Here is a 25,860-nt window from a genome sequence, read left to right as displayed (position 1 = left end):
TTAGGTGATGGCAGAATTTAAAACAATTTCCTGGTACTTTATGTAATGCACTACAATTTTCTCTATAACAACTTCAATTTTTAGTACATTAGATAGTTTTATGAGTAATTCGTATGAGTTAAAGATAATTTTTGTCATGAACTAACATCAGCTACCAAAACACTAACTCGTAAACAGTGGTGGATATTTTTCTTTTCTAGTGTAGAGATCTTTATTGGTCATGGCTTTGTTTGCTAGATCAGGCGTCTGAACTAATTACATTATAAAATTTACCATATTTATGCATGACAAACAGCTAGTTTCGTTTTACACAGGACTTAACGATTTGTGTTATAGAGAAGTTAATAAATGGAATGACTCATACGGTGTGTCAATAATCTACCTCCATTAAGTAAAACGACATGACTTTAGACTTGTTAAGATAGGAATGAGTCATGTAGCTTACATTAGTGGTTAACATGGTAAACGAAGGCAAATGTCCTCTATCTATAGTTTTCTGTGCGGTCTAATATACAAAATGTTTTCAGAAAACTGTTTAAACTGAACTGAAATTTACCGGTTAACAAACTAAGGCTTACAAGGCTTTGCTAAGGATTTAATATTCATCCTTCGAACGGATTAACTATAAGGTGATCAATTTTACTTATTCTGACTACATATTAGTCTACTTGTTAGTAGGAAGAATACTTCCATAAGTAACGGGAATTAATCACATATGGTAGACTCAAATCAACAATGAAGAACGATAAACATTGATGATGCTAGGAAATATAAATCAGTGAACGTCGACCTAGTAATCAAGTGGTAGCAAAAATGGTAGGTAAATTGGACAATTTAATTTCTATCTTAAACATGATCAGGGATTTACATCAACGATAAATAGATCATTATATCACCTTAGTTATTCATCATGTACTATAAACAGAAAAACTAGTTATTTTCATGTCAATTTTCAGGGTTCAAGAATCAAAGTCCGGACCCTATCCCTCAAAGTTATTAAGGATGTTATTTTTTCAGTGTCATTGTTCCGAAGCTTTCAAGTATGCTTCCTTTCGATTTTGTCTAACACTAACTAACCACGAGAATTATCTCGAATTTCCAAGTTCAATATTCGATAACTTGTGAGCTGTTTCCTGAACTTTAATCAGGCAACGTTTAAAATCTCCAAGCTTCTTAGTCATTCGAAAAATTAAACAGTTAATACATTGCATAACATATAAGAAGAGCTAACAAAATATTTTGACGAAAGGTCAGTATTATAGTGGTTATTTAGGAATCAAGAATTAGATGTTCAGAATATGTAGAAATACAAAGTGACAGAAATTAGAAAATCATCAGTATAGGGTTTTGGAGGTTGTTGAGTCTCATTGAGATTGTGAACCGATCAATGTTAGACGACCATTGAGGAAATGGCCGTCCAGGATTTTAATGGTAGCCTAAACTTGATCGGTTCATGATTTCAATTAAGTTGGAAAATTGTTTAAATATTTTTGAAAGCAAGGATTTAATCAAGGTCCAAATAAAAATTCACGCCTAAACTGATCCCCAAGTTAGCGAGAGCAGTTGTACAAACTTCTCTTGGATGCAAAGGATAGGTTTGTGAAAACAGATTTCGATAGTTTCAGCAATACGAAACAGACGAACTGGTCAACCATGTGGTAAAATCTTATGGAATACGTTGGCTAACCTTAAAAGCTTCATTCAAGTCAACTTGATGGCCTGTGCCCGCCACGTCAGCGAGAATAGAACTCTTACTCATCTTATATCTCCTTTGGTCAACAAAGACGAATGGTGATCTGCTATGCGATGATGGACTTGCCGAATTCTACGCTCTATATTACTGACTCCACAGGAGCAAGTGAATTTGTAAATACTCATAGATGTGGTGAATTAAAGCAGTCTGTCTTTATTGATGGTTTTCATTATCAGGCAACTGCAGAAAACCACATTCAGTTTGGCTGCACCGTGTTTCTAAACTACTGAGCTGCAATTTCCTCGGTAGCAACATCACGAGATCGTAATTTTAAGACGAGTACTATATATGGAAAGGTAGGTACATTCGGTCTTCTAGTCATTCGTCTCATGAGTTTGCTGATGAATTTCTTATTTTATAATATATGCAGCTTTGTGTCAAATAGATGTCTTTGAGACTTTCACCTTACAAATGTAAATGTTGTATTATAAATATGTGAGTAAAACTATGCGTCAACCATTTATGAACTTCACGAATTTCACTGTGTTAGCAATTTACCTGTGATTATTTCGCTTTACTCATATCGTACCAACATTAATGATTGATTCATACTTTCATTTTATTTTAGTAAGTTTATACTAGTATCAGATGATTATGATAATGTAATATTCAGATTAATTACTGGTTAGTTTTTAAGACATTGGTCAATGAAAAATAGTAGTCGCCAAAAAATAATACAACCGGGGAAACTTTCAGATATTGGTACCTCGATCCAGAAAATATGATTTCCTTCAGCCTATGCGACAGCGTTTAGATATTAAACATAGAGAAAAACTTTTAATAGACAGTATTCAAAATGATCACCTTTGTAACGTGTATTATTAAACGTAGTCGACCAAGCTATTAACCATGGTTCAATACGTCATTTGCAAAGGAATTTAATCATACAATACACTTAAATTACTCGTACTATTTTGCAAATAATGTACATCCAGCTGACGAGTCCAAAACAGGACAAAACGCGGGTCCTGGATTCTAGTGCTAGCCTCCATCCATATTTGCTAGCAAATAATGAATGTTTTTGTCATTTTATATACTTTATTCTTAACATTGTTATCATTAATTGAAATATTATTTTAATTGTCTGTTCTACTGACCTTACCTTGGAAAGTTTATGTGAATTGTGTTATATTGGAACTATAAAACAACAATAAAATTTTTTTATTTGTATCTATTTTTCAATAGAACTTAACTTGAAGTTAATATTACATGTTTTGTTTAAAGTGTCTAGTCAAAATTGAGTGCCAGTGATTGTTCTGTTTAACCTACTTTCGATTTAATCTATATTTTCTAGTAATTCACACGTGTATTATTATTTAAAATATAGTAAGTGACTTCATAGAGAAGAATAGACATTTACACCTGATTGAAGTTGATTTTCATTGTTAGATAAGATTGCCTGGAAACTTAAGAGCCACTATTAGTTCATATTTTTGGGCTTAAACAATGCTTATTCACAAATTTAAGTCCCATAGTGACCGCGGTACTTTTAGAATACAACTTTTGACTAAAGTCAATGATTTCCAGTTCCAAATATAAGCAATTCGTAACATAATGTAATAATAATAACAATCATACTTTCATAATAGTTGACTGGACAAAATACGACTTATTACTAAAATATAAGGCAATTAATTTTGATGCTATTCACACACATGATAACTGCTCACGTTATTTGATAAAGTAATAAAAGTTAATAATGTAGACTATTTGGTTTGCTCTTGATGGAATAAATTTATCTTAGTCATCAGAATACCTTAAGTTCATTCCCATGTAAGGTTATGGGTGTTCATTTCTTAGTAGATGGAAATAGGTTTGGAATACTGTTTGTGTAAAAGCTGGCAATGGGATTATTACTTTTAGATATTCATGTCTACATAATAATATTAGTAATACCCTGATGTTTGAAGACATTTTTACTGAAAGAGAATAATGCTATACATTAATTCATGTATTTAAATAATTATCCACATAAATCTTCGAAATACATAGTGAATTTCAAACTTTATGTAGGATAAATTTATCCCCCCATTTCAAAATACATCCTCCAATCATAAGTGAAGTTAGATTGAAGCTAACTGTGGAATCCAGCACACACGCTTCGTCCAATTCAAGATTCACCAGCTGGATGTACCAGTTTGTTGTGTACACTGAGAACAGAACCCAGTACCTAAAGCTTGAAAGCTTAATTTTTATCCACTATGTTAATGCTTGTAGGTACATCTAGCTAACGAGTCATAAGTAGGGTGAGGCGTTTGGCTCAGATCTCACTACTGGCCACAATCCGACTTTACCAATAAAAACTAATTTATTGGAGTCCCTATTATCAACAACGAGACCTAAAACTATCCAAATATAATGCATGCTCTTTTTTACTACTATAAACATTACAATTACTTCGACCACTTTGCTCAGAGCTTATTTATTTCACTTCACATGATAGTGATGTGAAGTATAACAAATTAAATTACAACTCATTTATGTGTCATATCTAGCGTAACAAATGAATTTTATTTACTTAATTTTGACTGTATAATAATAATGAAACATTGAAATTTATTGAAACAAGTTTATTTATTGACAAATGAGAACTATAGGAATTAGACTACTTCAGTTTGTAGAATGGATCAATATTGTTAGAGTAATGAATTCATAAAACAAAACTGTGCACGTCAGGGTATTAGATATATACTGGAGTTACCTCAACCCCTATTGGTCAGTTTCGTTTATTTTAAAACGACTAATACTGAGTCCCTATACATTTTTACTGTACACAAAACTAGTTACTTATGCAGTGTAACACAACTGAAATTTCGCTACTAAATGCCTCATTCTCATTCCGCATACAATTATTGAAGTGTAGTTCCATTAATTATAAATCATTATTAAAAAACATTAGCATCTAACACAGTCGTTATCTTTATCTCTTCCTTCGGAAAAAATTTCGTGATTATTCCAGCTACTTAAAACTGAAAATGCTAATTTAGATGACCTTTTTAAGGACACTATATGAATGTATTATATCAAATTGTTTATTCTACTCATGCATACATACCACAGATTGTGTAGAATCTAATGTTATTATTTCCATGTATACATATATTATGATTAAAAAAAAAACAAATTACTGTTATACAGATGATCTGTCTTTCAAGTATAACTCGAATATATTTGTTACTAAAAAAATTCCTAATAGGTAGGAAAACATTTTTCGAAATACATGGTGTTAGATTTTACAGAAATATACTTAAGTATCTGAAAACTATTTTATATAAAAGCATCTTTTACTAGTTTTAAAAGTTTGTATTTCTCCATTGCTGAGACAGCCTCCAAGTAATAGTGAAATACACTGCTTAGGGAGCACATATACCAGCGAAGACTGGTTAAGTTCAACAATGAGTATAACAACAAAGAGGAAATGGAATACAACAATACCCATCAGAGAATCCTTTGATTGTTATGACTCACCAGACTCGTGGAAACGTTTTCAGCAGTGTTGCTGAACAGGATGAAAGATTCAACAGACGTACAGCTTCGAGATAAACAGACTGGATTCCATAAGGATCGGTCGTGAACAGACCAAATCGCGACACTACAATCAATTGAATAGAATTCAGTACTATATACTTCAACTTTCTTGACTATGAGAAAGCATTTGACAGAAGAACATTATGGAACCTTCTTCAACACTATGGTGCACTTAAGATCGTCAACATCACCAGGAATTCATACGATGGACTACACTGCAAAGTCATGTATAGAGGACAGTTGACAGATGCACTCCAAGTGAAACCGGTGTCAGACAAGGCTGCATACTCTCGTGAAAGGAAATGGAAAAGAAGAAGACTAAAGATCACACTGGGTCGAGAATTGGAAGCTGACATCGAAGGGATTAATGGCAACTGGAAACAACCGGAAAGGATTGCCCAAGACAGAATTCGATAGAGACTGCTGGTGGGTGGCCTATGCTCCTCTACGAGGGGTAACAGGCGTAAGTAAGACTCGTGGATAATGCTGTTTTGTCTTAAGCACCAGGTATGGGGTTCAGGAAATGATCTTTATCAATCACTTATTTTTCAACTTAGCAAACATTTCAACATATGTTTTTGATTTGTTCTAAATGAACAATTTTCATGTACACAATCGCCCTAATGAAAGGTCTACAACTTATCGCTAATATAATTCCTATCAAATTCAATCGAGACTCTTACGGTGGTTGGTATATTTCTCTTTTCCAATGCTCTTTTAAAAAGCCACAAATGGTTACACCGTAATTCATGCATGAAACATGCTACATGACAAAAAATGATTTCTTAAGAGTAAAACTAGTCAAAGAATGTTCGTGGATAAAGATGAATGGCAGTTAATAACATAGGTGATAAGCTTGTTTTTTTTCAAACATTTTGAATATTAGCAGTTTAGACGGATAACAAAACCGAAATCTATTATAATATTGTGTAGTTATGCTGAGAATCATTTACTGTAATCAAACATATGGTATTAAATAACGGGATGCTTATTAATGAATTAATATTATGATAAGAAAGCATTAATTGAAGAAAACTATTCCGGATTCTGTTGTTAGCGAGCATTCATAACTTTTAACTAATAATTTCATTACAATAATCGTGAGAGAAGCATTAGTGAATAGTAATGAAAGCCTCGCAATTATAAACTATTCAGTTCAACAAAGAACACAATACAACCGAATGCATTCATCTGAGTTGGAAAATGTGTATTGTTAACATTAAATTATTTAATACAACAAAATCCAACTAGTTTACAGTGTCTTATTTTATTTCACTATAAAGTAATAATTCTTTTGAAAGATAAATAGATAAAAATTATCTAAAAAAAAGAGATAAATAAATCAAACGAATATTTCGAAATAAATTGTTAATTGATTTGTCTAAACAAGTAAACACCATCAACATGTTACAAAGTCTATTGAAATGGAAAGAGTAAGACAGTTAGTAGTCATCATGGCAATAATGAAAAATCATTAACTCTTCTAAACAAATACACACATCATATATGACTCAGTTTGTAACTGTACATAATTATATTTGGATTTAACATGCATATAACGGGAGAATCCAATTGATAAGCATACAAATACATCTCTTTTTAAATAGAGGAATACGGAAGTACAAGTCACTTATAATAATATCAATGGAAAATATACATAATGAATTTGTGTCATTATTGCTTTACTCACTTTTAAATGATCAAAAAATCGAAAATTAACCAAGTTTGAAGAGAAAATGTAGAATAATGATAAGCAACTACGAGTAGTTTTGACTGTTCCTTTTATTCAAACTTCTTTGTACAAGTAACCAAACTAAATAGTCACGTGAGTATAAGCACACTCGCACAAACATACAAATAGGAGAACAGATCACAGTCATGTTTTTGTTTTAAAAAAAACAAACACAAATAATTCACCATTAGTTTTAAAAACAATAATAATAATAATGTTGGTGATTTCACTGTTTACTACAAAGTATCATGAAGGCGAAAAACACACACATGAAGTCAGTCATGTGCACATAGATGCATCATAGCTTTAAAGTTGAAAAAGACTCCAAGAAAAAAAAGTATTGTTGCACTTTTTTTCATTTCAACGTAATAAACACTTCTTTTCTAAACAAAAAGTACAGTCAATGAATATTAGTATGGTACTAGGATTGTTGAGATTATTTTCTAACCTTACAAAGTACAAGGAAATACACAAGAGTGGCTAACACGCAAAAAGAGACTGATTTCGCACTCATTTTAAACAAAATATGGTAAATGAAAAGGAAAACACACAGAATGAGGACATAACGGAGACGAAACAACACCAAAAACGTGAGAACCTCTGTGAAAAGAGGGGGGAATGATTGATGAATTAAACAAAAAACAATGATCCAAATTCACGTTCCCAAACAGCTTGACTTGATTTAGTTAATTTCTTTGATAATTTTATAGCACCACTACCATCGCCAAGGCGATTACCACCGCCAATAGGTAAACTAATATTGGGATTGAATTGCTCAGAATTGAATTTATTATTGACTGTATCATTGACAGATGAAGGATTGAAATTTTCACGTCCTTGTAGTTTTTTTAGACCGTTTAAAATAGGTGGAGACATATCATGTAGATAGAAGTCACATGATGATATATCATCAAATACTTCAGCCATGTGTGCACGTACAGAATGTGCCTAATATAGTCAACAACAACAACAACAGATAAGAAGTATATACTAACACTAAAGTGTATTTGTGATAAACGAAAATAATTATTTAAAACTGTATATCACTGAATGTGTTCTCTTCGGTTTAGTTTTGGGATTTCACAATAACACTCTACTCACGATAATAAAGCGAGATACATTAATTCCATGACCCATGGTTCATTCACTGAATATACAATATTTTTAAACTTCTTAAATCATAGCTACTGATTCGCAGCTTCAGACTGTTTACAATAAAAAAACGCAACTATTACGTCATATAATCGATATATTCTGTCCTTGAAATAATTGGAATTCACATATATCACCTAGTTATCCCTGATTTTTATTGGTTCTCTCTCCGGCAGTAATTCTAACAAGCTAATAAATTAAAGATCTTTAATATAAATATTTTTTGAAATTTGAGACATTGCAAACTGACTGTTTGGTATTAATACTGAATATAACATAAGACATTGTGCACAAACTCATCAGTGGTAGTTTACTCACAGCAATAAAAATTATTGAGGCTTTGATTTTGAAAGGAAAACGTGTTAACAGAAGAAATTTTTCCAATGATAGTGATAATGAACTAATGGTTGTTGTATAACGTATTATTATTTCGAATTCATTTTTGTGTTAAGCTGGGTACTGTTGATTGTTTTAATGTGAATCCATCTATCCCGTGTGAGCTTACAGAGGTATTGCGCTCACATTTTCTTTAGTTTACCGAAATCATACACGCTGTAACCCGAACACTTCAAACAATAACAGAAACAGAGTACCTGCGGCAAAAACAGAAATCTGCCAAGCGCTAGATACTGAGTTTCTGAAACCGGAAAGCTATTCGTTAAAAAAATGTATGCATAAATATTTCCAATGTATATATGAGGTGTTAACATTTTAATGTCTTTAGATTTATGCAGATATGTATAAAAAAAAGTACAAAACTGACTTTTTCACGTTGTTGAGCGCAGATTTCATTGAACTCAACTGAATTAAAACATCCGCCTAATAAACGATCTTCTTCGACAAATTTCGGCGGTTTTTGAATTTCTTCTCCGTCACCTATGTACATAAATGAATAAATAAGTGGAATTTGTGAAAACATGAAGTACAAAGTGTGAAAAGACTACACAAAAATACCTATTACAAAAACCAAATGACAGTTGACAGTTCAACTTTTATTTGCTAATTACACTATGACTAGGTGATATCAATCAGTCATAGTTGTACGAAGTATGAACTATCACTCTATAATCATATTTCCCTTCACATAGAAAAACAACTAATCGATGAAAGAAAATCTTATAAAGTCGTATCCGAATTACAAGATTACACATGACATCATTCATGTGTAGTAGCCTTCATGTAGACGATGAAATTATTCAGAAAAGTCAGTTAATCAGTTATAATCAACGTAGAGTTTAGTACAAATGTACGTCAGCACATCAACAGAACGAGGTGAAAAGTAAATAAGTAAAAATAGCTGTAGTAACAACGACGGCAAAATTAAACCTTGAATAATACTGTTCAAAAGAGGGGGGAATTCAAGAAATAAAAAATACGGAATAATATTGAAACTTAAGATTTAGTGGAAAATAAAAATTGAATGCACTACGACTAATTCTAGGTTATAAACAGGTATATATATATATGCCTGGTATCTGTAGGACTACCTCTGGAAGATTATTAACTATTCATTCATAAAGAACCTCACTTAAGAAGCAGTCTTGTAAAAACTACTACTACTACTACTACTACCCTATCTTACGTTCCATCGAGTGATGTTTGTGTTAGTAATGATAATGAAAGAAAATTAATATCAAGTTTAAAAAAACGCTAATATCCTTATGAAGTGAAAACATTTGTCAATTATTCAATAAAATACCGGACATGCTTTATGTCTCATTATACAAAAAATAGAGTATATTTGCAAGGTGCAAGTGAACTTGTTCTGCCTAAGGAAAAACAGAGAAATTTAGAAAACAATTAGAATTCATTTCGATTAAATAGTCGCTTTATTTCCTTTTATATTTTAAATATTCTGGTTAAATTAAAAATAATATTAATGTCGAAACCGCGATAATAGGTGATATTACTTGATTTAGGAAACTAGTGCAATTTACACAATACAAATAAGAACACGAAAACTGATGAAGGTGAGGATTTATTTCACCGTGCAAAATACATGAATTGTTATGACGGTAGCTAACTGATATTGACGTCTTGATCCCGTGAACTGCATGACATAAATAAGAATGTCAAGATGATAGATAAGGATTTATTTAAGACCAAAAATAAACCGAAACCAATGTCTGAATAGAACAATTTCGTATGATTTACATTTATTAACAGTGACTTTTGCATATATTAAACTGATTAATACCAGACATTAATTAGTCAATAATGAATATTTACAATATATAATTAAACACCTAAAACCAAAAGATATAACTAATATAACCACACCATCATAAAATGTGATTACAGATTATACACTATTGGAAAACAAAATCAATTGAGTATGTCATTTGAGCCGTCATTAATTAACATTCTTGCTCATCATATTAATGAACAATATCTGTGCCAGTGTAAACGGTAGTATTTATTTGGATCAATATTTAAATAAGAGAATAATGGTAAAGGAATAAACATGTTTGGATATTTTTATCTCGTGGAATGTTGCAGCAGCACAAAAACATATTTTGCCGCAAAGATTACATTCACGTAAATACTGAGGAAGTTACACGTAATCAACTGATATAATTTAAAGTAATAAAACAACAGTGGTAAAGACTTGTTAATGTAGAAAGAAATATATTTATCTTTTTGTAAAAGTTACAGAACTCAACACATTAGTCATTAGTAAATATACGTAGAGTTTATGTAACAATTTCAGAACTTTAAAGCGTTACTAATGTATATAGACAGAAATAAACAATGCTACTACTACTACTACTGTTACATTTTATCTAGGACTTACCACAAGTGAATGCATTGTCAATCATTAATTCAGTTTTGAGTATTCACAATGCAGGGAGATTTAAAAATTTGTGGGGAAAGAATAGGGTAACTAATAATCCAAAGTGCTATACAGTTTACTTAGAAACAGCTCAAATAAAAAGTTTGTTTTTAATAGGTCATAAAAAGTATTCCATTGGTCATAACCGTTGGATTCTTATACAGTAAAATAAAGTATTTTTAAAAATGTAAACATTAACTAACGTCCATCTTTATTCTTAATTCACTGTCCGAATTATTTTAACTTTATCAACACAACAGAGAAAATAAATCCCGAACTTTTCGTAAATGTGCAATTGACGCAAATAGTCAGCACATAGTACGAGATTCAGAAACAAAAAGGGGAAAATCTAAGACCGGTGTGATTGATAAAATATTTGATTGAGTGATGAGTGAATAATCATTTGATAAAATGGGTTGAATAAATGATTTAGAATATTAGTGAAATAGTCGTTCAAAAAGAGAACTCTTGTTTCAATATATGTTGATGTTTTAAGGAACTAAGGCTATGAAGAAGACACTATAACAATAATACAGTGAATAGTTAGTCAAGAATAAAAATAAAAACCTATAAAACAATCAGTGGAGGTTCACTTTCGACCATCGCATCAGCAATAACAAAGAACGGTAAAATGATCAAGTTTTGGACAAAGGTAACTTAATAGCAGAGAGAAATTTGTAACTTGGGTACATGGATCCAAAAAAGCTGTATCCCATAAACTTGATGGTTTAATTTATGAAGATTCCTATCTCGATCTTGAAAATATCAAAATTCACCGTATGGCTTCCTTAAGATTATAAGTTTTAAAATTATTTGATACCCTTTATTTTATGGATGCATTAATCTTTTCATACACATAATTTCCTTCATTGTTTTAAAAAAGAGCAAAAACAAAGATTGGTGCAGGATAGTAGGAATTCATTTTATTTCGTTACGTTCTCATCAGCTGTTTACAACCTATATTATTTTAAAATTAAAGTTATTACATATATTGACATACTTATAAATACGAAGGTGATTAGATATATGTGTATCATGATGTAGCGAAGAGTTTAATAGCGCTAATAAGGTCATATATAAAGTTCGAGAGGGAAAGTTCCAGAACATTGAACTAGTGACTAGAACACAGGGTTAACAAACATAAGATGAGTGTGCAACGAAGTAACTGAAAACAAATTAATGGTAATGAAGAAAGATATGAATTGAAATCAGTCAATTGTGAATTAAATAAAAATGAAAACGATTTAATCAAATTTCAGAAAGAGCTGAATCTTCTCTACATCATGATACATATATTCATATCTAGTCTTACCCCTCGTGGAGGAGAATAGGCTGTGTGTAGATATACTATGAAAAAACGTAGGTTGATGTACACTTGTGCTAAGTTCTACACTGTCTATGATACTGATAATGTCTAGTTTGAATAGAAATGAACATCTTTGGATTTTTCCGTAAGTGGCGAGTCAAATTATCCTGATAACTTGTATCTGTTTTCTATTTAGTCCTTAGAAGATCTATTATTTAAATTGTATAACCTCTATTAATAAACATCTCAATATAGATCCAATCTATTAATCACTGAGGATGAAAACTAGATGGTCAGAAATCAAGCTAAAAAATTTATCCACTAGGAGTGCGAATACCCATGAGGATAACACAACACTTAAGACTAATTACCAACGAGTAAGGTTATCAGAATACACTGATTTTATCCAGAAAGATAATGAAGGTTGTACAATTAAGATATTAGGCTAAGTGAATTTAATACCAATCAAACCAAATTTAAAGAAAAAGAGTCAGCTATAACCACAATAATCTGTATAATCGAAAAATGGAATGATAAGTATTGAAAGCAAAACAGTTAAACAATAATATTATTACGAATGATTAAATTGAGATAATAGAGTATAAAACTAATATACAAGGATTCAAAGGCCGACGACTCAACGTGTAATAAGCAAACGATAATATGACCACTATTTTGTTCTTAAATAATACTTTTTAAAAAATGCTTCTGTAGTTTCTACCGACTGACAAAATAGCAAAAGAGAAATAACCTCGTTTATCATTAATTTAACAAATATGAACTGAGAATTCAAAAACTAACTTTTCTTATGCTTAATTAAACGGATGATATTTTAATGAAATCTTATTTTAATTAATTAATTAATTACATTAAGCAAAATTACTCACCTTTAAAAAACACATCTAGACAAGTCAGAAAAATTTAAATAATTAAGTACAGAGAATAAATGAGAGTTAATGGGCGAGAGAGTTTAAACTAAATAATAGACATTAGATTATCACAGCATAAAAAAATAATAGTGACTGATTGAGAATGAAACTAGTTGATCTATTCTTACATCACAAACACTAAATGACTGCACAAGTTTTGAAAGTAGGTTCATAAACTTGCCAAAATTCTCTCTCGTGATTATTTTCAGACTCAAGTAGTATAGAAGTTTAACGGAAATTACATAATCAGATGAATGGATAATATCAATTGTTGGTTTATTATTCCCTTGCCATATCCAATGTCAGTGATTTAATGGATCTTATTACATCGCGATAATAATCCGTATAATTACAGTTGTTTTCGTTAGTTTGTTTTCGTAGCATACTAGTGATAACTGAATATGTCTCATTAGATTATCAATTAAAAATAGCAATGAAAATATTAACGGTTTTAAATTTCGTCATAATGTTAATAAATTATTTATTTCCACATGACTGTCGTCAAGAAGGTGCAAGTATTTATAAACAGTTGTCTACGCGAAATACCCAACATTCACTGGTCGGATACCATCAGCAACAACCTTCTGTGGGAGAGGACAAACCAACTTCCAGATGAAGAGGAAATTAGGAAAAGATGTTGGAAATGGAAAGGATATACATTGCGGAAGTTATCAAACTGCACCACGAAGCAAGTGCTAACTTGGAATCCTGAAGGGAAGCAGAAAATAGGAAAGCCAAAGAACACATTTCGCCGGGAAATAGAAGCAGATATGAAAAGGATGAATAACAACTGGAAAGGATTGCCCAGGACAGGGTTGGATGGAGAATGCTGGTGGGCAGCCTATTTTCCTCCACGAGGGGTAACAGGCGTAAGTATTTCCACATGATGTACAATAATGTAACAGTTCATTATCTGATCTTCCATGCAAGTTAACAGTCAGTATAATAAGTAGGTAAGGTACATCTGTATATGAAGAATCCCAAATGAGACGGAATATATGTTCTGGATTCAACTGTTAATAACTTAGAATTTACAACAAGGTTATATGGACCTATCTACTCAAGATGAGCATATGCGAACAAAGAACGGTCAAAAAATTTAGCTCTCAATATTATCAACATGATGCTATGCGATCCCTTGTAAGTACTTCTATATAGTATGCGTAAACTAAAAATATAGACATTAAGTCCTAACCACCTCGAAGTTCAAATCAATATAATTATCTGAATGTGTTAGTTTTCGATATATGTAGCCATATATCTGGACTACGATTGGAATTCCTTTTAACTAAACAGTCTAAGAAAAGTAGTTCGCTATGTTCATCTTCCTTTTTGAAAGTGAATTTGGAGTTCTGTATCCCTTTGACACTGAGTTTAATCCTAAATTCAGACCAATTCTCTTATAGACCTCCTATTTTCAATGCGCCCATAGAAAATATTGAGACTTTATTACACTCATTTTTAACTTTCCTTACGCAAAAGATTTTACGAAGTACATCATACCGGTATGCTATTTAGCCTTTTTCTAAAGTATTAAAGATTATCAAAACTGAACTGTAACACTGATCATTTATAAAAACGAACTAACATATTTTATCTACAAATTTAAATCTTCAGATAGTTTGAAACGAGGTACTATTAAAAAAGATAGTAGTATATTCAGTAGTTTAATAGATATGTTTCAGTTATCTTAAAACAGTCTTATCACGCCATGATCATTATTATAGATTTTAACATAACATTTTTTCATTGAATTCCGTTAAAATTAGAAAACATTATACCCTGCATAATTTCATCTTTTTCTTACAATCGGTCTTTGGAATTATTTATCCCTTCTAACGAATAGTTACGTTATTTGTATTCCAGGTTAATATACAAAGCATATAATCAATACTATATACGCTATTATCTTTTATTAAAACATTAAAAGGTCTTCTATTAGAACTTTCAATGTATTACTGTCAGCACGCCATCTAATACAGACAGTATTATATATATATATATATATATAATGTTTGAAGCTAAAATAAAATAGGTTCGAATTCTAGTACGAATGTCAATATTGTGATGTGTGTACGGTTGCATAAAGATGGGACGAAATGCGTGTCATGGATTGAATGGACAACCGAAATTGGAGAGACTATAATTTATAAACGAACCAATGAAACTAAAGATAGCAAATCTTGGATTTTGGCGTAAAGTTCATTAATCTATGTGGTTAAATAACAATTTGACATTATAGCTAATGTTAAATCGTGATGAAAACCATAACTTGGCTTTCTAACACTAACTTCTAACTTTAATCCTAATCCTGATTCTTCACACTAATCTATAACTCTTTTCTGATCCTAGTAAGTAGGTAAGTTTTCTTAAGGTTATAATTTCACCCTGAAATCAAAATCTACCAAAAATTGATATTGTTAAGTATGATTGCAAAGCTGGTTACTGTATCTTTCATTTCCTCAGTTGTACTCAACATATATTATAAATGTTATCTGTTTATAAACATTTACATTCCAATAATTATAAGTACATAATTAAATTAATCAGCTTGTATACAATACACAGACAGGCACCTAATATATATATATATATATATAAACACAATGTAACTAGTTGACTTCCAATAAATGTACACATTATAAATGTAAATGTATGAATATAATTAAGTATGTTTATACAGATCATTCTATTTCTCTCTTATGTGTACAACTGGATGTGATCTAATTACTAATGGGGTGGAAATACTTTACTCATTCAATCAGTCATTATTTCATCAGTATACATATATGTATGCATGGTAAAATCTAAATATGTAAAGATGCATGTACACACATATGAATGTATCTTTTCCTATACGTAAAACAGTATCATAAAATCTGTTCGCCTAGTAATTACCATCAGTAGCCTGATTGTGTAATTTTAAATTCAAAAATAACATAAGAAAAAGGAACATAACTCTACAAAATATGTGTCAATATCAACTGTTTGTCAGTTTTTTTAATTTGTATTTATCCATCTTTTTAAATTCACGCAGTTTCATAATCATTTCTTTTTTGTTTATAAAACAAACAAAGAATTTTAAAGTTAATTTTCATTAAAAATTGGTGTCAACTGGAGATAGTACCAATGAATAATCTGTGCGGTTAAGAAATACCAGAAGTTAGACAAGAACTTAAATACGAAATAAAAATTAAGCTACAAAACAATCGAATACATTTAATAATTTATTCAGTATATATATATATATATATATATATATATATATATATATATATATATATATATATATGTATAATAGCAGTAGTACATGAGATAAGGTAAAGTTAATCATTCTCATTCAAAACCCATAGTTTCACTAAAACTGGATAATTGATGTCCACTAAATGGATCACACAATATAATTGTTCAATCCAACAACTATACAGACTGAAACTATAAAATCTTAACAAATGTTAGAGTAATTTCGTTATTTTTCCTTCTTATTATTTACTTAAACACATAAATATTGGTACAAGGAAGCACCAGATACATATGCGCCATACAAAACTCATTTGATTTGTGTGAGGGCTGTGATACTGACCGGGTGCCCAAACTGAAGCAGGTGGTTGTCTTAGGGGGCCACACCCCGAGCCTTCGACCTAAAGGTCTGATCCACAAGGCAGTGGAGCATCGTGAGGAGATGCAGTCCCATGATAGCTGGTGACCAACGATTGATTCATACGCCATTTATTCCCTCAGGATACTGGAGCCCATTTGCACCATTGGTTTGAAATCAGGGTTTTCCAACTCCCCTAGGTGGACTCGCCGTGTCCACCAACCCGGTTAAAGCGCTGGACATTCGCTTTTCGTCCTCTCACTTTCGTAAGCAACCCCCCGCCACGAGAAGGCAGTGAGTAGGACTTCCCTGGCAGAGGCTATATACGCGTGGCCATGTGAGAGCATTTCGAGAGGGAGAGCGGACTCTCCATACTCTCGGCCATACTAGGGCATTTGGGTTTAATCCCTTTTTATTTCATTTTGCTTTTTAAATGCAAAATGGTTATGGAGTGGAGCGGATATCTTGAATGCACAGGGTAGCATAAATTGAGAAATGTAAAAAAAATCTAACTAGTTACGATTGAATTTATAAAAGGTAGGAAGTATACACAAAATAAATCGAAATCAGATTTGTTTGACCAATAACAACGAGATAATAAGAACAAAATAATCTGTACATATTCTAATAATAATTCATGGTTTTTTGAATCCATCCTTCATACTACATGAAAAGTACAAATGAGCCAAAGTAAACCAAGTTAGGAATGAGGCAGTAAATGACCGAAAAAAAGCTTAATGAGGATTGTAGCACACAATAAAAGTTAACTGAAATTGAAAAAAACACCATACTATTGCATTCCAACTCAGTGGTCTAAATTATTATGTTTTTAACAAGACCTGATGATAGTTACATGGAGTTCGACCATATATAGACTCGGAACTAGGATGCAGAGGGCTCCCTAGTTAAAACTAATCAACTAACTGATATTAGTTGAGTTTGTTTTCTGTTGTTTTTTTTTTGCGAAAAGGCATCTTAAAATCATACAAATCTCTCATTTACCAGATATAGTTTCGTTTAATCGGTTACAAATGTGAGGTCTATTGAAAATATACATCGCCCAAAGTGAAGTAGGTGGGATGGGGTTCGATTTCGAGACTTAATAGCTGAAAGTTGGACGCCTTGTCCACTTAGCCACCACTTTGAATATAAAGCATTACAATACTGATTCAGGTTATTCACTGTTTTCTACGTTTAATATCTAATTGGTAACAAGTCAAGTGTTATATCCAGTTAGTTATAGAGTGGTTTCTTGAATCAATAAGATAGAATTCTTCATGTAACAACATAAACTACGATGAAATCTCATGTTATGAAAGTAGTAAAACGAAAATTCTGATTACTAAAATCAAAAATTTCCTAAATAATGAACTTACTAATTATTTTGCGCATATTCTTGAATGACAAGTATTCATCGACCATCTTATATTTGGGAAGAGGGGAGGAAATGAGGAAATGGAAATCATCAATGAAAATGTTGGTTAACAAAATGCAAATATTGAATATGACATTATTTAATAATATAACTGAATAGCATGTGTTGGTCAACTATTTGTGTACACTAAACGAGCGAACAGTCAACAAACTTCTAGTAAGTTAAACCTATAACTTATTCAGATAGGCTTGAAATCATTTAGGTAGTTGTATACACGTGAAATATGCTCAATTGAACATCCACGGCTTACAGTTTAGTCGCGATTGAAATAGATCAATGACACTGACGTAACAATAGATTATATAGGTTTGATTCCCATGAAGAGCGTCAGTTCCCATTTAGATTGTAGATACTCTCTGTTTATGCATGTTAACTAGCACAAAGTTAACATTCAAAACTTACTACCGATTACCTCCGACTGTCTGAAAGTCAGACTTATATACTGAAATTCTTCCAGTTGATTGAACACCAACTAGTAAGAACAAATATTTCATGCATGCCAAAAAACCGTTTTTTTTACTAATCTACACTTTGATTTCGACCTGACCTTATAAAGTAAAAGTTGCTATGAGTCTTAGACAGTTCAAAGTCAACAGATTCTTGAAAACATTTAGATTACAGGTTAGTACATGTTGTATCAACAAAGATCACAATTGTCAAGGTCCTGATGAACACAATTCAACAAATTTCCACACAACCGAAAGACAAAAAAACTGAAGTAAATTCAGTTGTGTTCATTCTGATGACGAATAATTATGCTAAGGGCTTGGTAAAAAAAATTAAGAAATGTAAACAAAAAGTGCAGGATTGATCAAAAGTATAGATCAACTTTCTGCCTATCTCATACAATAGGGGAACTTGGGAGGAAACCAAGAGGAACCTAAATCATCATAATTGATGTGTGGGCGAGAATGGTTGGTTGTCTGTTTAGTCATACATGTAGATAGTCTGACAAGTGTCAGATGAGTTATATATTCCCCTGTCCTTATTATTGATTGATTGTTCATTGTTGTTGGATTGTGTCGAGTTTTGGTGTGGAAATATATTTACGTTCTAGTCAGGTTAATCACGTGTTCTTGATCTGAGTTGTGTTGATGTCCTGTAGAATAGACACTGGGAGGGAATCTATTGTAGATATTCGTCTACAGTAAATTAACATCCTATTTGTGTAAAAAGTAAAACGGACCGTAATAACAATAATATAAGATTAATTTTTCCGAACGAACAATACACATAGTTCAATGTTAGTTAAAGTCAAAAATACAGTACCAAGGGGAGTGCAGTATATTCCTTTCGAAAAATCATCCCACCTTGATGAATTGTTTACTTGTTTACTTTTCTCCTCTGTCGCTTTGTGTGTCTGTATATGAACTCAAAAGATTTGGAGACAGATACTTTTCAAGACAAAACAAATTGGATAATCAGACAAAGTGACAGGTCAATCAGTCAGTCAGCCTTAATCAACGCAGAGCTCAGCAAAAATATCAGTTGACCCAAGTTACAATAGGCTTGAACTTATCAACAGTACACATCGATCATTTTATATGAAGGATCGTATCCACGAGGATTGAGGTAGGTTTCACAATGAACGGTTTAGTTTGTTATTGGAGAGAATCTGACCCAAATTGATAGGGATTAATCTGATTTATTCAGTGTCAGCTGCTTATTACTTTATTTCACATTCAACACCACGCCACAATTTATGAAACAAAACACTAGAAATTATGTATTTGGGAAAAAGTCACTACTAGTGATTAGACTAGATTACTTTTTGTTGAGATTTAAAGGCATTCAGCGTTGGACTGTATGGAATTATTAGTGTGTATTACTGAGGTCTCGTTACGTACTGGAAATAAAGCAAAAACATGTCTGTCTGTCGTCAGACGTTCTCCAATCGTAATAAAATTTATTTTCGGTTTATGTTAAACCTTTATACATATACAATATCAACCATGATAATACTTACATTAGTTGAATCTGCCACTGAATAAAGACTATCAGTTAGCGAAAAACTACTTCCAGATTGAGCAACGCATGTACCGCTTTCTACAACTGTAATTAATAGATGAAAAACAACATTATTATCACTATTGTAATGAATTTTATCATGAATATTTAAACTTTCCTAAGGCTTTAATTTCTACACAAATGAATATTTGAATTGATTAACGATCTATGATCAGCCGAGAACAATTGCATAACTTGAGAACGAACAATAGTTATACATGTACATAATTTAATGAATTCTCATTTGATGAAATCCATTATTTTCAGAATATATTTTATTATTATTATTATTATTATTATGAACATGTGAATTTTATTAAGTAGGACACATTCATTACCCAGGCAGTATGAAATCCTACATGTTCAACAATCCATTAATTACAATCCATTAATTACAGAATACGACCAGCGTCAATTTTATTTTACAATCCTTACCTGACTAGTTTTGTAAACAACATAATTTGTTTCCTAAATGATAATCAGTGTTACGAATGGACTTAACCGACAAAGCTTTAATTGCATAGTAATCATTAAACTGAATGATGTGAACGCTGTACTGCATTTTATGACGAAAAGCATTCTGATTATGTTACGTGTCTGTGAGTACTTGCCAGTAAAGGATTCGAAGGTAGTGAAGAAACAGATATGGACTATGAAATTAAAAATGATAACATTCAAAGACACAGTTTAGGACGATGTAGATAATTTCCAACCTACTGAAACTGCAAGCATTTACATGTGCTAAACAAGATCAAATTATTATCAGTTAAACAGTTGGTAGCAACATCCACATAATGATTAATCCGCACTATAAATGTAAGCCAGGAATAGTCATCCGATTGTTCAAAGAAGACTTTAAACAAGTGTCATGGAATAAACACCATTCGTATGATAATGTGATGCGTCAGGAACAAAAAACATTGTGAAAATACACGAAATCCCTAACTGACTGCATGATCATAGCTGAAGAAACAATTTCATTGGTTCGAAACTCCACAAAATTATGCTATCTATAACAATAGAGAAATCTGAATTCAAGAATCCAAATGACCATAATGATCAGATTTGTCCGCTATCTGATCGGTGTTAAAAATTATTATAATTAATAATGACAACAATGGTTGCCTTATTCAATCCTGTCACATCCCGACGAGAATAATTAAAGCTAACGGTCGGGATCCACTCATGGACTAACATTATACGTATATTCTTATTGCATAGTTATTGGGTAACTAGATTATGTATATTCATATTCCTCCTATTATAAGCTTTATTTTGATCTATAGACTATTATGTTACGATTTACTGTTCTTAAATTATGTCCAGTTTATTAATTATAGTCTCCCACAATCACAGCCTCTTTTTGGCTTGATCTAGTACAAATGCCATTCCCAATTTTATGGTTTGATGTGGTCTGTTTGGTTTGTATATAAAGCAGGTATGTTTAAAATATGATGCATATAGTGGAAGCTAGTATCGGTGTTCTGAACCACCATAAGGAATAGATCACTGTTAGTACAGTGGATAAGATTGAAGAAAGGAGGAACAAGAAGGCAGCAATCAATACCAGCTGAACAAGAGCAGAGAAAGACAAGACACAAGCCGAATACACAGAAGTAAACAAGCAAGTGAAGAGAAGCATAAGAACCGACAAACGTAAATATGTGAATGATTTAGCATCGACAGCGGAAAAGGCTGCAAGAGAAGGAAACATGTAACAATTGTATGATGCAACAAGGAAACTCCCTGGAAATTACCGTGAACCAGAACGACCAGTGAAAAGCAAGGAAGGCAGGGTAATCACCAACATTGAAGAACAACGAAACAGGTGGGTTGAACATTTTAAAGAACTCATGAATCCACCAGCTCTACTGAACCCACCCATCATCGAAGCAGCACCCACAGACCTCACAATCGATGTTGGCCTACCAACAATTGAAGAGATCAGCATGGCCATCAGACAAATCAAGAATGACAAAGCAGTGGGACCAGACAACATCCCGGCAGACACACTGAAAGCAGATGTAGCAGCAACTGCAAAGATACTACACATTCTCTTCAGTAAGATTCGGGATGAATAACAAGTACCAACAGACTGGAAAGAAGGACTTCTGATCAAAATACCAAGAAAGGCGATCTCAGCAAGTGTGATAACTACAGAGGCATCACTCTTCCCTCAATACTAGGAAAAGTCTTCAACAGGATACTGTTAAACAGAATGAAGGATTCCGTAGACGCCCAACTTCGAGATCAACAGACTGAATTCCGTAAGGATCGATCGTGTACAGACCAAATCGCAACTCTACGGATCATTGTGGAACAATCAATTGAATGGAATTCATCACTCTACATCAACTTCATTGACTACGAGAAAGTATCTGATAGCGTGGACAGGACAACACTATGGAGACTTCTTCGACACTACGGCATACCTACCTGAGAAGATAGTCAATATCATACGGAATTCCTACGATGGATTAAACTGCAAAATCGTGCATGGAGGACAACTCACCAACTCATTCGAGGTAAAGGCCGGTGTCAGGCAAGGTTGCTTACTCTCACCTTTTCTCTTTCTCCTGGTCATCAACTGGATCATGAAGACGTCAACATCTGGAGTGAAGCACGGGATACAGTGGACAACTAGGATACAGCTGGACGACATAGACTTCGCAGATGATCTGGCTCTTCTATCACACTCTCAACAACAAATGCAGGAGAAGACGACCGGTGTAGCAGCAGCCTCAGCAGAAGTGGGTCTCAATATAGACAAAGGGAAAAGCAAGACTCTTTGATACAATACAGAATGCACCAATCGAATCACACTTGACGGAGAAGCTTTGGAGGATGTGAAAATCTTCACATATCTGGACAGCATCATTGATGAACGCGGTAGATCTGATAGAAATGTGAAGGTGAGGATCGGCAAAGCAAGAGCAGCGTATCTACAATTAAAGAACATCTGGAACTCAAAACAACTGTTTGTCAACCGACACCAAGATCAGAATTTTCAATACAAATGTCAAGACAGTTCTACTGTGTGGGTCGGAGACGCGGAGAACTACGAAAGCCATCATCCAGAAGATACAGGTGTTTATTAACTGTTGTCTACGCAACATACTTCGGATCGGTTGGTCAGACACTATCAGCAACAACCTACTGTGGGAGAGAACAAACCATATTTCAGCAGAGGAAGAAATCAGGAAGAATCGCTGGAAGTGGATAGGACACACATTGAGGAAATCAGCCAACTGCGTCACAAGGAATTCTGAAGGCCAAAGGAGAAGAGGAAGACCGATGAACACATTACGCCGATAAACGGAGACAGACATGAGAAGAATGAACAAAAATTGGACAGAACTAGAAAGGAAGACCCAGAACAGAGTGGGTTGGAGAATGCTAGTCGGTGGCCTATGCTCCATTGGGAGTAACAGGCGTAAATAAGTAAGTGAGTAAGTTTGCGATAATCGTATAAACTAAGGACATAACAAATACTATACCTTTGGTAAAAGTAAAACATTTCTCAGCACAAAATGTGAAATATCAGCAGCGTCCAGTTTCAATAAAATTTTACTCAACTTATTAATTCTAACTTGTTTTTTGATATTTTTTAGACAGAAACCACGAGGAAAGTACGTCAACAATAGTGGCGGTTCTGTTTGAATTTAACAATGATTAGATTGTATTAATGGGTAGGCTTGTTATTAAGGTGCATGATCATATGTGGTTAACATACGTAAAAATGAATGGAACATAAGAAACTATTGCGATATTTCAACATGCGAAGAGTAGATGGCCGAAAAGCTTGAGCTGACTACCGTGCTACTTTTTGATAACAGTTTTCTATTAGTGTTGATACATGACACAAGCCTTAGACAATAAAATTAGCCACCATAATATTATACTTGGAACCGAGAACTGTCCAGTCATTAGGGAACTTCTAGTCTATGAATGGACAAACAAGACAACATATTAGATCGGACGCAGCATAAACAGTTTTGTGTAACAAGCACACTACCTTTAGATCACTGGGTTCATAGTTTTAACTTTAGTCTATTCTTAATGTAACATGATCGTCAACTAGAGACAGAAAGGTTATATGACTAATCTAAAGCTATGAATAAGCACAGTACGAATTTTTATCTTAAAAAACAAACAAACAAGTTCAATGCTGAATAAAACAAAAGCAATCAAGTATCTAATCATACAGTACACCACGCTGAATATATAGAAACATTGGTATGTAACTATTTTTTTAATAACCGAATAGGTGATCATACAGGCTTAGTGGAGAATGCAATCGATATGATAGAGACATACAAATACAAAGACAGAGAAACAGAAAACACAACGGCCAAGTCAATATAGAATAACAATCAATTATTTCATGTATGCATACATCTAGATCTATAGCCAATCGTTTTAATTCCTTTGTGCACTACACTAAGAATTGTGATTAACCAAATATGCAGAACCATAAAACACCATAAAAAAGATATATGATTTTGCACAGACGCACAAATACTAACATTACTTAGTTCATAAATTCATGAGAAGGTATTGTTAATGCCAGAGATAAACATAATCATGCAAACAAACACACAGAGAAAACGGCGAGACTGATACAAAACTCTTTTTTTCAGATAATTTAACAAAAGACTAATATTTGAACAAATAATATTCTGATAGTTGAGGTCATGATTCAATTGAAGCTAGATTACCATGGAAACGGCCGTCCAGTGCTTCCACAAAACCCCTTCTGACAAATAATATTATTTTCGATAAATTCTCTTCAGGTTCCACAATTATGTATCCAAATTAATAATCCGAAAAGAAATGGCCAGGTTAAAGGCAAAGTACATTGTTTAAAGCGTGTAAATTTAGGACTGTCAAATCAAATAGAATAAAATTATTCATGTTGGTATGACTCATATAGAATGTCAACTTGAATCTGTATATATGTTAAGTAAAAATCTTAAGATTTGTGATCAGAGTAAATATGAGTCAGATAGGGGGTGAGAAAGATATGATAGTGCGATTACAATTCGATCGAGTGGAAGATTAAATTGTGTGAAAAACTAGTAATACGTAATAAGGAGGGATGACTGCGAAGTGAATGAATCATGTATAGGGGAGATTAATAATGATGTATAATAATAATACTATTATTATAAATTCAACTATTAGTGTATAAAGATAGGAGAGACAATTAGGCTTGACTACGAAAGGTCGTAATTACATAATCAAATTAGGTCATCCAATGGCTAAGATTAATATTGATTAATTGGCCTTGTGGTTGGCCAAGGGAGGAGCAGGGGTTGGAGAAATTTCTTATGTATGCATAGCTCCGACTTCTTCATCCTGATGGCTACTGCCTCAGCCGTTTGAAGGACTTTAAGCCTGACAAGCTTTGGCAAAAAATTACTGGCAAAACTAGAAAATGGTCCACTCAAAGACACAATTAGCCATCTAACATCTTATTGTCGCTATCTAGATGATACCTTCATAGTATTAGAAAAAGAACATGAAAAGGAGAACATCCTTAATATATTTAATAATATCCACCCATCAATTACCTTTACACTAGAAG

General features: G+C 32.6%; 2 protein-coding genes across 2 annotated transcripts in view; both read right to left on the bottom strand.

The window, feature by feature from the left end:
- Positions 1-7,245: 7,245 nt before the first annotated feature.
- On the bottom strand, positions 7,246-18,256 carry Smp_066770 (hypothetical protein). Its single transcript, XM_018789290.1, has 3 exons — positions 18,206-18,256; positions 8,929-9,042; positions 7,246-7,961 (listed from the first exon to the last, which is right to left on the bottom strand). Exons 1-3 carry the CDS (start codon positions 18,251-18,253, stop codon positions 7,644-7,646), a joined length of 480 nt encoding a protein of 159 aa, XP_018654748.1. The 5' UTR covers positions 18,254-18,256; the 3' UTR covers positions 7,246-7,643.
- Positions 18,257-19,473: 1,217 nt separating this feature from the next.
- Smp_158300 (hypothetical protein) overlaps positions 19,474-25,860 on the bottom strand; it is a gene marked incomplete at both ends in the record, with an annotated part of 53,960 nt that continues 47,573 nt past the window's right edge. The window contains 2 exons of the mRNA XM_018789289.1: positions 19,474-19,626; positions 20,233-20,318. Of these exons, the coding sequence (XP_018654747.1) occupies positions 19,474-19,626; positions 20,233-20,318 (239 nt within the window). The remainder of the gene's footprint in view (positions 19,627-20,232; positions 20,319-25,860) is intronic.

This window comes from Schistosoma mansoni, chromosome W, assembly GCF_000237925.1.
Source record: "Schistosoma mansoni strain Puerto Rico chromosome W, complete genome".
Classification (NCBI taxonomy): Eukaryota; Metazoa; Platyhelminthes; class Trematoda; order Strigeidida; family Schistosomatidae; genus Schistosoma; species Schistosoma mansoni.
This window is presented reverse-complemented; position numbering and strand designations above follow the sequence as displayed.